This window comes from Canis lupus, chromosome 21 (genome assembly GCF_003254725.2).
Source record: "Canis lupus dingo isolate Sandy chromosome 21, ASM325472v2, whole genome shotgun sequence".
Classification (NCBI taxonomy): Eukaryota; Metazoa; Chordata; class Mammalia; order Carnivora; family Canidae; genus Canis; species Canis lupus.
In genome coordinates this window covers 16,080,891-16,094,520 of record NC_064263.1, presented here as the reverse complement: position 1 = coordinate 16,094,520, position 13,630 = coordinate 16,080,891, and the positions used below count along the sequence as shown (strand labels likewise).

Genomic DNA, 13,630 nt, shown 5'->3' with positions numbered 1-13,630 from the left:
CTCATTGATTACTGATCCTTTCTCTTCTGGGAAAAGCTGTTTCCTTCTTGCTTTGTATTTTTACATTCTAAATATGGCTTGGCTTCCTGCCCTGGGACTTGCAGGTTGTTGGTTCTTCCTTTTACCATATGTGGGAGTGACTCTCCACCTTGTGAAGATATCGTTTTACACCCTCCTTGAGGATGCTTCCCTCCTCTTGGGCCCATGAAGTGCTTTAATACTGCCAGAAATATTTACTGTTTGTCCGAGCTGAAAGCTAACAGGATTTAATGACTCAATAATCAACAACTTAACTAAACTGAAAGCTGATATTGATAGCTTGATAGGAATATTTTTAGGCCTTCTCCCCTTGGCTATATGTCCAGAGAGAAAGAAAACATTCTCACAGATGGATGGAGGAGTTTGTCAGTTCTTTGCTATCATTGTGGTGGCAGCCCAATTCTTCGAGGAATTAAAAATAGCTGTCCTGTTTTGCCCATCTAGTCTTTATAGGACCAGAACTGTGGTTCCAATATCGATTCAAAGATCATCAATCTTTTTTACCATCTCCTCCCCCCAACCATCCCTTTTAATTTCTGCATCTGTATTTAATTATGTCTACATGTGTATTGTAATGATGTTATTTCTTACATCTGGATAGTATTACTAAAAGTAACTTATAAAAGATCTCTATTTAGTTGGTTTCAGGGCAAGCACTTATAAAAAATGTGGATTCTGAAATTCTCAGAAAGATAAAAACTGGGGCACCTAGGTGGCTCAGTAAAGTGTCTGCCTTTGGCTCAGGTCATGACCTCAGGGTCTTGGGACTGAGCCCCACATTGGGCTCCTGGCTCAGCAGGGAGTCTCCTTCTCCCTCTCCCTCTGCCCCCTGCTCCTGCTCTTTCTCTTGCTCTGTCTCAAATAAATAAAACTTAAAGAAAAAAAAAAAAACTAACCCAAATATTTTTCAAGTTCATGTGATTTGGAAAAATATTTGATATGAAATCTAGTTTAAGACTGATGGTTTACAAGACATGTTTATGTCTTTAGAGTTATCAGCATTATATATAAAACTTTTATTCTTCCTGAGTTTACTAGCCAAATAAGTTTACATTTCTTCTATGATCTATGAATAAAAATAATAGTTTAGGATAATGGCTGACTTTGCCTAAAGTTTTAATGAAGTTTTCATAAATAACTTAAATATAATTTTAAAGAACAAGTAGAGTAAAATTTTAAAAAGTTTCTCCAAATCTTTCTTTTTTTTAAGTTTCTCCAAATCTTTTTGGTAATTTGAAACCTTAAAATTTAGCTAATAAGTTAAATCCATTAAATATCTAGATTATTTTTAAATAAGACAAAATACTAAAACATTAATTACTAAAACATAGGTTTACTATGGTTTACATAGGACTACTTTTGGTTTACTACTACAGGGAAACTAAAAAAAACATTTGGATATTATTAAAGCTAAATTAGAAAATTTTAAAAGGTATATAATTCAAAAAATTTTGAAATGTATTCATGAATTTTCAAATTTAAAACTGGTATATTTACAATTGCTTACTTAGTTTTCACTGGAAATTAAGGTTTCTAAGGGTTAAGAATTCTAATTAATATATGTAATTAATGTTACTAAAAATAATAAGGGAAACATTTCCCTATGCCAGGTAAGTAGGATGTGTTTTCGTAAAAACAAAAACATGAAGAATGGGGATTATCTTTTGTTGAGGGGAAAGAGTAATTTTGTCCTAAAGTGAGGCTGGTTTTCTAAAGAGGAAAAAACAGACAAAATCAGAATGTAGGCAAAACAAACTGTAAAAAGTTTGCGGATAAGGAACCTTAAATTTAATTAAAGTTTTAGTATCAAAAGTCACCTAGTACAAAATTAGAAATTGGTATTCCCTCTAAAAAGGACAAAGTTTTCTTAGACTGTTAATTTGCTTTTGATAAGACACTAAATTTCTTTACCTTTCATATTTGAATTTCATAATTTGTGATCCTGTCCAGCAAGTGCTTTAAAAACCTTTTTCTGGTATTTTGACATTTCTCCAAATCAAATTCTAAATGAAGGCTTTTTGATATATTCCAAACGATTTGTTAAACCAATCAGGCTTATTTGACATGCAAATTACATGGAAAGCTTTGTCAAATAATACTAAGCTGCCTTTACATTTGTGAGATGAAGCAAATGTGGAGGAAGTCTATTCTGCTTCTGCCCCTCACTGCCAGACTTTTGTCATCTGAAGGTCCTTTTAACATGGCAACAGTGTGCTCCCGAATCAGAAAAATTAAGATGCGATCTGTAAGCAGTGGCTGTAAATAAGAGTCACACTATTGGAAAACCTAAGACAGCAGCTTGGTTCTTACTGGCTCTCTGACAAACCCCATTTTCTGTTTTTCTTTTTTTTTTTTTTTAATACCTTCACCCACCATAGTACATTTAAGGTGATTCAAATTATGAATAGACTTCAGTGTGAAGACTTGTGTAAAACTACAAAAACAGACTACCAGCAAGGCCTGACCTGTTTGGTCCATAATCCTGGAAAAATTGTTCTCAGAGGCTTCAGACCTCCTTCTGGACCCTCTCAATACCTGCTGCCAGACTTCAGCTATCATTTTTGTACGGGTTATCAGTGTTCTCTGCATTTTCTGGAGCCTTTTCCAGCTGCGAGGCTTATGCCTCACAGTGAAAAAAAAAATGTAGAAAATATTTCTCATTGGAGTATACCTTCCATGGTCTCTTCTGTAGTGATCAATGCTCTAGGTTAAACCCACTTCATTGTGCATATCTTAAGAGCTTATGAAAATCTTGCAAATTCTTAGAATTCTATTAGTATACAACCTTCCATTGATTCACTGTTGTCTCATGCTGGTATGACAAGCTATAGGAAGTTTCTAATGTCTTAAGGTCAAGCCTGTTGTCAACAGGTTCAAGAAGACCTCCTAGATCCTAATTCAAAGGAAACTGTCAGTCACAATCTGTAGTCTGGTGACTAGGTATTCTACAGACATCACCAGGGGAAGACAGCCTTGCGCCCTGGTGGAAGAGACCTTCCTTATTACCAAGTACTCCTGGCCACGGACACTGCTGCAAAACTAGAAGATGCTGGAGACCCCAAAATCAAATTGACGGTAAAGAGAAGTAGCTGACATCCAGGTAGAAGGCTTCTGCCCAGGATGACATATCAAGACTTCACATTCCAAGTAAACATAAAGCTTTTTCCTCTTTTCCTTTACTCTGTATTGGCCTGGGAAGAAACACACACTCACCTGTATCTCTCAGGCCACTGCTAATGTGGGGTAACCTCTGGAATTGAGACAACCTTTTACTTCAGGGCAGGAGAAAATCTAACTGTGCCTTTAACTTTTCATAAGCAAAATAAGGTATTTCATTGTTTCGACTCCGCTAAATTTAAAGGATTTATGCCAGGATGCTTTTCTGATTCAGGATTCACTCCTTTGGGCAGATCTCTATTTCCTGGTTTACGGATAAATGTAAATGAGGCTATGATCAATGACTTCTCCTTAATTCTTACAAAATCTACTGCTAAAGAAATAGCAGCCCAACAAAGATCTTTAGATTCTGTAACCAAACTTGTCCTTGATAATAGAATAGCTTTTGATTATCTTTTAGCTGAGCAAAGCTGTGTTGTGATGTGGTGAACATTTGCTGTGCCTAGAGTAACACTTCTGGGTAAATTGAAACTCAGTTACAGAAGATCAAAGAACAGGTTGCTTGGCTTAAAAAGGTGATTCCTTCTAGAGTCTCTGACTTAACATGATTTTGACTAGTGCTTAGTGATTCTTGGTAAATTTGGTAGAGTACTCCTTGGTTACCAATCTATTTCATCCTTTGTTTTCCTATGTCTCTTATGTCATTTGTCATACATGAAGTAAAAACTGTTGCTAAGGAACACATCTTGGAAGCCAAACCCACAAAATTGGTGGGCATGAGTTTGGCACTTGAAAGCTGTTAAGCACTTGCCACACCTAGCTCAAAGACTGCCATGTTAAGATAAGTTGGTCACGAATAGGCTAGATTCACACAGGTCACTTGTCAACTTCAAGAAAATTTCTGGGCAGTAAGTACACTGTAAAACACACAATCCTCACAATCCACACCATAACCTCCCAGGTATTACGGTAGCTCCAAGAGACCCAAGGCTTAGCTACAAGAAAAAAACTGGATGATTGTTTTCCTTTTGTCTTATTTTATGTCCTAAGAACTTGGCTTTATGACCACTGAGAATATTCTTTTTATTCTACTACCCAGAGGGTGCACTTACCAGGGTACACTTTGATGACCAGTAGAATAGATGGGTTCTGAGTCTCTCTGTCCAGCCAAGCTCTCAGCAGACTTTTTTATGAGAGGTCCCAGGCCATAGGGACCTTTATTGCTTGTTAGTGCTGGAAAGTCCCATTCCTAAGTGGCACTTGGCTCGTGTCACAGATTAGTGGGTTTGTGACAGGAGGAGTCTCACATTTGTCTCACATTTTTGTGGGAGATTAGAGACACTGTTTTCATTGCATTATCCTTACAACCTGTGCAAGGAAGACTTTGCTTCCTTAGATTAATTTTGGGAGTAAACTTTTGGATCACGAGGGCTACATTATCTACACTCTTCTCTGGATGCCTCTTGTAGCTTTGGTTAAACCATTTAAAAGGCTTTGATTTGAGTTACTACTGATAGATCTTATTTGTCAATGCCTAGACAATGGATCCTTTAAATTGATTATATTTTAAAAATATCTATTTTATAGAGAGCTCTCAATTGTATTACTATAATAGCTATCACCTTAGGGACTCTCCTGATAAGATGAAGAGAAATCAGACTTCAGACAAAAAATCAATATCCACGTCCAACATTAAATGCCCCTTCTTAACTGCTTGTTTTAACTTCCATTTCCCTACAGGATTCACAGAGAACTCTGGCCTAATGTCTAGGTTAAAAGTTGCTAATAAATGCTGAAACCAGACAATGAATGTTAACAAAAGGACCCAAGACTGGCAGTCAGGCTCTCTTTGCTTCTATCTTCCAGGGCTCTGTAATCAGGGTCTGTTAGCTTCAGGCATTCCTATGTAATGTCCTTTACAAGCAGATCTTAAACCATCTGCCGCAACAGGAATCATGTTCCCTGGACAGCAGAAAATATTTTATAAAGCCCTTTTACCCCTACTTTTAGAAGACTACCAAATTTAGAGAAGAATTAAAAAGATTAGTGACTATTCACAGCCCCTGCTTCAGAGAAGAACAATGACCAAACCTTCTCCTGGACCTTCCTACAAATGGTTTGCAAAAGGCCAATAGTCAGGGACTAACAGAAAAACCAAGGTTGAACTGTACACCCCCCAAAAAAGGCTTTTGTTAAAGTTCTTTCTTCCTTTCTTCCTTTCAAGATTTTATTTATGCATGAGAATACACAGAGAGAGGAGCGAGAGAGGCAGAGACACAGGCAGAGGGAGAAGCAGGCTCCATGTAGGGAGCCTGACGTGGGACTCAATCCCGATCCCGGGTCTCCAGGATCATGCCCTGGGCTGAAGGTGGCACTAAACCGCTGAGCCACCCGGGCTGCCCGGTTATAGTGCTTTAGAAAGATTTTACAAAGGCATAAAACTTTTGATCCCAGTTTTAATTAAAAATCTGATATAGGGGATCCCTGGGTGGCTCAGCGGTTTAGCACCTGCCTTCAGCCCAGGGCATGATCCTGGAGTCCCAGGATTGAGTCCCACATCGGGCTCTCCTCATGAAACCTGCTTCTCCTCCCCGTGCCTGTGTCTCTGCCTCTCTCTTATTGTCTCTCATGAATAAATAAAATCTTTAAAAATAAATAAATAAATAAATCGGATATAAAGCAAATTTAGTTAGCAAAAAAAGGCCAAGCCCTTGATATTCAGGCCATAATCCAATTCTGTGGGAATTAGTAACAACTGTCTTTATCTTACAAATCTCTCTAAAACTAGAAATCCAACTCTAGAAAAAAATCAAAGCCCACCTATGCCTCTCACAATGTCTGTAGATATTATAAAAGATCAGAATATTGGGACAAAATTGTCCTGCACTTAAGAAAATTTGTTTTGCATTCTTTCACTGTCCCTTGAAATTATCATGTCTTCAAAATGTAAATACAGCCCACAATTGCCTGTGACTGAAAATTAAAAATGCATATTTCTAAAATGGCTATGTGCCCAGATTCTGGCACCTTCTATAACAAGCAGATAGGTCTATCTCCACCTTAGAGAAAACTTGGATAATCTCTCCATATCTTTGGGATGTAAATTTTCTACCCCCATCATCTCTAGGACATAAGAGCTATTCTTTGACATATAAATATTAGGGAGAAGTATCTGAACAAGTATGAGTAAAAACAAAAGTTATAAGTTTTATTTGCATCTTGTCTGTATATTTGTCTATATACTAGATGGTAATACTAAAATTTTAAAAGCTCTATTTTACTTGGTTTGAAGGCAAGTGCTTGTAAGGACTGGGTATTCTAAAACTCAGAAAGCTAGAAACTAACCCAAATATTTTTCAAGTTCATTTGATTATTTAGTATTAAAGCTAATTTAAAGATGTTGGTTAAAGACATGTCTGTTATGCAAGAGTTAAATAAGCTCATGTTATCTCCTTTGCAAAACTTATCAGAAAATAAATTTAGCACAGTGGTTGACTTTACTGCCTCATGAAGTTTTGTGGGTAGTCTAAACATGATTGTTAAAAAGTAAATAACAGGGCAGCCCGGGTGGCTCAGCGGTTTAGCGCCGCCTTCAGCCCAGGGTGTGATCCTGGAGACCCTGGATCGAGTCCCACGTTGGGCTCCCTGCATGGAGCCTGCTTCTCTCTGTCTCTCTGTCTCTCTCTCTCTGTCTCTCATGAATAAAAAAAAAAAAAAAAAGTAAATAACATAAAAAAAGGTTTGTATATAAAGTTTTTTTTTTTCTTTAAAGATTTTATTTATTCATGAGAGAGAGAGAGAGAGGGGAAGAGACACAGGCAGAGGGAGAAGCAGGCTCCACGCAGAGAGCCTGATGTGGGACCCAATCCCGGGACTCCAGGATCACGCCCTGCGCCGAAGGCAGGTGCTAAACTGCTGAGCCACCCAGGGATCCCCATAGTATGTAAAGTTTTAATTGCTTCCAAAATCCTTGGTAACCTGAGACTTCAGAAACTTCACTGTTTTGCTAAATTAAATAATGAATTAAGTGTATCTAGATTACTTAATGAATTTATTTTATGTCTAGTGCCTAATTTGGAAATTCTCTACTGTTATTACAGAGAAACCGTTTTGTGCTTTACTATGAAGCATGTTTCTAGAAATTATGAAATATATTCACAAAACACTTCACAATTGCTTACTACTTAGTTTTCACTAGAAATTAAAGTTTCTAAGACTTAAGGAATCTAATAAATGTAATTAAGACAAATGGAAATAAGGGAAACAACTCTGTATGTAGGGAAGAGTAAGACAGGTATTTTGGGTTAAGAGATCGTACACTAAAACTGCAGCCAATGTTGGCCATCTCTGACCTGAGGTCTCAAGTGACCTCAGGGAGAAATCAAACAGGTAGAAGCAGAAGACTAGTTAAGCAATATTTCCAAATCAGATATGATAGAAACATATTAAGATGACCTAAGGGTCTTTATGTCTTTATGGAAATCAATAAACCTTAATTTTAAGGACCGTAACAGGTTATACAGAACTGCTTACAAGCACATAGACACCCTCCCTTTTGTTTCTACAATGTGGAAGGACTCTCCCAGGCTATAGCCCTCAGTAAGACCCAAAAAAAAAAAAAAAAAAAAGCATTTACTAACCTACTTTGTTTTTTTTTTTCAGATTGACAAAATACAGGTGTGCTGAGGGAAAAGAAAATAATTTTGTCCTAAAGTGAGGGTGATTATTTAAAAGAGGGAAAATTTAGGACAAAATCTGAATGTAAAGAAGTTGTAGGTTTATGGAACAATAATTTTCGACAAGAATTTTATGTGTGGTCAGTACTGGCGAAGATGTGGATGAATGTAAGTAAGTAAATAAGTTTGTTTTCTCTTTGTCAAAAGGACAGAATTTTCTTAAACTATTGGTCTGCTCTAATAAGAAATTATAAACAAAGCCTTTCTTTACATTTAAAGCACAGATGACAGATTCTTTGTTTGGCTGAGTCATAATATAAAAAGCTACATTTTGCTCACAATGATGGAACCATTTTTATTTGCCTTTGAAATATTTTATTGTCATTTTGGTTAAATAATTAAATGCTATTTCATACTAATTTGTGATCCTATTTAATCAAATGTTCAAACTTTTAAAATATATTTTGATATACTTCAAAAAATCAAATTCTGAAGTTTTTGGACCATAATCTAAAATTTAAAAGATTTTGTGAGAATTTGGTCTAAGTCTTATCATGTTACTATTTCACTCTGATGCTAATGCAAATGTCTTCAGTAAGACTCAAGATCATAAAACTGAACCAGGTAAGAATTTCTGAACTAGTTAAAAAAGCAGATTCAAGCAGAACAAGAATTAAAAAATCGTACTGAATGAAGAATTATTTTTATAATTTTGAAACACTGTTTTAAAATGTTTTTTTTTTTTTTCGGGATCCCTGGGTGGTGCAGCGGTTTAGTGCCTGCCTTTGGCCCAGGGCACGATCCTGGAGACCCGGGATCGAATCCCACATCGGGCTCCCGGTGCATGGAGCCTGCTTCTCCCTCTGCCTATGTCTCTGCCTCTCTCTCTCTCTATCATAAATAAATTAAAAAAAAATAAAGTAAATAAAAATTAAAAAAAAAATGTTTTTTTTTTTCCAGATTCTTAAGCTGATTCACAGCAATCAAACATTTTTCTTTTTCTCTTTATCCTATCCCTCCAGCATTCAGAAACCCAGTAAGTGTTCTATTTTCAAGGAAGTATGTTTGCATAATTTAAATAACAGTATATTCTCCTTGTAACAGGACACAATGGGAAAATTGGTAGTAGTATTAAGGTTTTTTAGACAGATTTACATAGACTCAGATGGGACCAGACAGTGGTAAGGACTTCATTGAAGCCTATAAAGCACCCTTGGAAATATTAGCCTAACATTGCCTACAGAGTTCCCAGCAGCTTTACCAGGTAAGTAATGAAGATCATTTCTTGAGAAGAATTCACCCAAATCTATAGGTACTTCAGGTGAAGTCTGATGGCAAGTAGTTGGCTTGGCCTCTAGCTTTGTTAACCTGGAAATTCCTTATGAATAGCTCCAGCACAGCAGGTTTAAAGAGCCTATATGGTCAACTGCTATTCCTGCTGCACTTATGTAACTTAATCAAACCAAGTTCTTTTAAAACTAAACTTATTTTGCAAACCAAGTAGTGTCAATTTGGCTATCTTTGGTAGAAACGGAGATCATAGAAAGAAAAACACACTTGTGTTGGGCTGGCTGAGAGGGGCACCCAAAATGGCGGACATCTCAAATTGGGTCAAAATGGCTGATCTTCCCACCAAAGCAGCCATGACCACCACATCATCTCCAGTAAATCGAAGCCTAGACCAGAAACCGAAACTTTCCATCCAGGACTTTCCATCCAGGGACCACCCCCATCATCTGTACTATCCCCACCCCCAGCCAATCACCTAGGGACACGGTGTTCCCTTGCCTAATTTGGCAAGGGACCCACCCGGATCCGACCCGGAACCAATAAGGAAGGCTTAAACACCCCTACACTCCCCAACCCTGATGCGACTTCTGTAACTCGGGCCACCTCTCCGAGTCACGGAACCTTGCCCGGGAGCGCTCCCCATTAAAGCACTCTCGAACCTACTGCCTGGCTCTGCCGTTTTTTTTTTTTTTTTATTTCTCTGCCATTCATTTTGGAAAAAACCTAACAACTTGTGTATTAGATTTTAATACTGTTCATCAAAAACTGGACTAGATCTGAATTATCTCTAGTTTCCTCCAGTGCCTGGCTACAACTCTCTAATCTAGCATTTTTTATTTTTTCTCCTACCTTTCTCCCTTGGAATCATTTGAGACCTAAAACTGCCCCTTTCCTTGAAGGCTTGCCAACCAAATAAAAACTTGATGTAACCTTCAGAAGAATCACACTACCTCACATCTAGACAACCTTCATGTCTGTTTTAGGGGCCTCTCAAAAGATCAGACACATTTGAATTATAAACCAGTAAAATCTGTGAGACTGTCACTGCTTGCTCCCACTCTAGCTGAAGATGATTTCAGCTTGACACCGACAAGTGACAACTGGCTACCCTCAGAACTCAAAAAATATCGATCCAGTCATTAACCATTGTTTTGTTTCTATCAGAACGAAACATCTGATTACTCATTTAATTAAATCATAGGCCTAACTTTGAGAATATACCCGCATGCATCATGACCTCCTAAAGAGTTTAACTGAGCTGATCTATTGCCAGTACTAACAGACTGGTTCAACAAGATGGAAAAATCTATCAACACTCAACTTTAAATGTGTGAAACTTCAGGGAAGTGCCAAGGGCAGGCTGCCCTAAGATGGGCCACTTAGCCCATGAACATTTCTTTGAGTTAAAAGCAATTAAAACCCAGCAGATTGAGGAAAAGCTCATTACATCCCCCATTAACTGCCTAAGTTTACATTTACAGAAAGGAAAGCCTATATCATGACAGAGCTATTAATTGAGATTCCTCTTTACCTAAGACTTATTTGCATAACCGCAACTTTTATTTTCCAAATGGCTGTCCTTCCTTTTGTATCCACAGACCCCCTACCCTCCTTTCCTTAGCTAAGGATGTCATATAAGCCTCATGTTGCCTGAATATCTTTGAAATTTCATATTTGTTTTCTCTTGTTAATCTGTCTCATGTCAATTTCCTAGTCCAGCCAGAAAGGCAGAGGACATTCTTTCTCCCCGATAATACCAGAGAAAAGAACAAAATAGTTAACTGAGAGTAGCACTAAAGCCTTAAATTTTGATCACATTTTTCAGGTAAGCTGAGATTGATCGGGGAGGTGTGGGAGAGGGAATGTTAAACCAAAGGCCCAAAATAGTGTCACTCAGGCTTAAACTTTCCCAGAAATGTAGTCTTAACTGATTAGTCGGGCACTGTCCCAATAGGGATAATGGATCTGCCACATGGCCCTCTCCCTTCCCCCAGAGGGTAATCTGTACAAGACTCCCTGTTTTTATTCCTTATAGGAAAGTGACCTTGTTTAGAACAATCCTTTTCTTCTGCTAGTAACTTTCTTGCCCACCCTCCTTCCTATAAAAACCTTCCTGCATCAAGCTTCCATTCCCTCTACTTGCTAGATAAAAGGCTGCCCAAATCATTTTAAAAAGCCAATTAGATCTTCAGATTAACTTAACCGAATTTTAACAAGATACCGAATTACCTTACCTGCAAGGTAACGAATTGTCTCAAGCTTGTTAGACTCCATCAGTGTTTTCAAAGAAGCAATTTCAGTGTCAATTTTATTACTGGTCTCAGAAATAATACTTCTGGTTTGGGTATCCTGCAGTAAATAAGAATGAGACCAATTTGGTTCCTGTGTATTATGGACACAAACATTTACATTAGAAACCTTTATTTATGGGCTAACTTTGTAATGCCGAAGTCTTAACTGGGGAAAGAGTAATGCACAGTGATAGAAAAAGCATATGAACATTACACACTGACAAAATATTCCTTCTACTTTTGATATGTGGAGATCCTTTCTTAGTATTCGTTTCTTTGGATTATCATATTTTGGGTACAGTCTACTAAAAGCCTCATAGTAAGAAATTTGAGACCTAAAATATAATAGACTAACTAGGAAAGGAACTAGAACTATGAACACTTTTTTTTTTTTTTAAGATTTTATTTATTCATGACAGAGAGAGAGAAAGGCAGAGACACAGGCAGAGGGAGAAGCAGGCTCCATGCAAGGAGCCTGACGCAGGACTCGATCCCAGGACTCCAGGATCACTCCCTGGGCCAAAGGCAGGCGCCAAACTGCTGAGTCACCCAGGGATCCCCTATGAACATTTTTGTGTATAAAATCCTTAGGACATCACAGTTAAAACTTCTGCACAATTAAAAAAAAAAACATTTATAATGTCAACTGCCACCAATATGAAAGGGAATGGCAGAAATGCTTTTGTTGGGTAACACCAAATGCTATGTGTATAGGGAATAAGGGGTAGGAAGAGAGCTAAGATGGTACATGGAGCTCAGAAATTAGCTCTGAGAGAATTTGATTTTTATCTGGCCAAGAGGAGAAGAGAACAGAATACTTGGAAAGACAAATGAGATATTCCCTTCTATTTAATTATAATTAACAAAGAGTGATGTCTCACGGCACCTGGGTGGTACAGTCAATTAAGCTACTGACCCTTGGTTTTGGCTCAGGTCCTGATCTAAGGGTCGTGAAATTGAGCCCTGCCTCTGGCTCTCAGCTCAGCATACAGTCTGCTTAAGACTCCCTTCCTGGGATGCCTGGGTGGCTCAGTGGTTGAGCGCCTGCCTTTGGCCCAGGGCATGATCCTGGAGACCCGGGATCGGTCCCGTGTCAGGCTCCCTACATGGAGCCTGCTTCTCCCTCTGCCTGTGTCTCTGCCTCTCTTTCTCTGTGTCTCTCATGAATAAATAAATAAAATCTTAAAAAAAAAAAAAAAAAAAAAAAAGAGCCTCCCTCCCTTTCCTTCTATCCCTCCCTGGCTTGTGTTCTCTCACTCTAAAATAAATAAATCTTAAAAAAAAAAAAAAAAAAAAAGGTGATGTCTCTTCTGTTAGAACATACACCAAATCACTTTTAAGGAAAGTAGGCGGAGTCAAAAGCTGGGTTTTACTCAAGCCACAGAGATTAAACAATTATTACAATTCAGGATTAGGAGGAGATAAAACAGTTGTGGAGTACGAAGTTTAGAATCCAGGTTCACATTCCAGCTTCACCACTTAGTAGTTCTGTGACTCCAACCTCCCTGGGCTTTATTTCCAAATTGGTAAATGGGAATAAAGAGGGCCTACTTTAGAGGCTAATAAGTAGAATTAATAGAAGTAAAGCAAATAAAACAGTATATATAATAAGCACTTAATAATTATTTACTGTTAGTTTAAAAAACTTTAACGTATGTAACTGAACCTCTGCCCTCATTTAAACACTAATGGTGAATCCTTTTCTTTCAAAAAATAGTTATTTTGTATATAAAAATAATTAAGTTATAAAATATAACTGGAAAGCTTGTTTATGACAGAGATGACAATTCAGGTACCACACATAAGAGCAGTTACACAGGGCATGAGAGTGGTATAAAAGAAATTTTTACATACTAGTTTACCTTTCTGGTAAATTCTGTGGTTGCTTCCATAAGTTTCTTTTCTTGATCTGTAAACTAAAGGATATAATGAAGCAGGTTAAAAAAAAATTTTAAAAAGGCGGGGCACCTGGGTGGCTAGGTCAGTTAAGTCTCTGACTCTTGGTTTTATCTCAAGGTCATGATCTTGGACCTGTGGGATCAAGCCCCATGTTGGGCTCCGGGTTCCGTACTTCATGGAGTTGGCTTAGGATTCTCCCTCTCCCTCTGATCCTCCCCCTGCTCACACTTTTTCTCCCCCAAAATAAATAAATCTTAAAAAAAAAGAAAATAAAAAAGACTAGAAGGAATGAAAAAGAAGTTACCAAGAAAGCACATT

The 13,630-nt window shown here is 37.7% G+C and overlaps 2 protein-coding genes across 10 annotated transcripts in view; one reads left to right on the top strand and one right to left on the bottom strand.

The window, feature by feature from the left end:
• The window catches only part of ANKRD42 (ankyrin repeat domain 42), an 88,861-nt gene extending 80,159 nt beyond the window's left edge, over positions 1-8,702 (top strand). For all 5 annotated transcript variants that reach the window (XM_035704217.2, XM_025419480.3, XM_025419482.3 and 2 more), the window contains one exon: positions 7,819-8,702. In XM_035704217.2, coding sequence (XP_035560110.1) covers positions 7,819-7,873 — 55 coding nt within the window. In that variant the 3' untranslated portion in view covers positions 7,874-8,702. The remainder of the gene's footprint in view (positions 1-7,818) is intronic.
• CCDC90B (coiled-coil domain containing 90B) overlaps positions 1-13,630 on the bottom strand; it is a 52,531-nt gene that overhangs the window by 7,199 nt on the left and 31,702 nt on the right. For all 5 annotated transcript variants that reach the window (XM_025419487.3, XM_035704219.2, XM_025419488.3 and 2 more), the window contains 2 exons: positions 13,276-13,329; positions 11,357-11,471 (listed from right to left, as the gene is read on the bottom strand). In XM_025419487.3, coding sequence (XP_025275272.1) covers positions 11,357-11,471; positions 13,276-13,329 — 169 coding nt within the window. The remainder of the gene's footprint in view (positions 1-11,356; positions 11,472-13,275; positions 13,330-13,630) is intronic.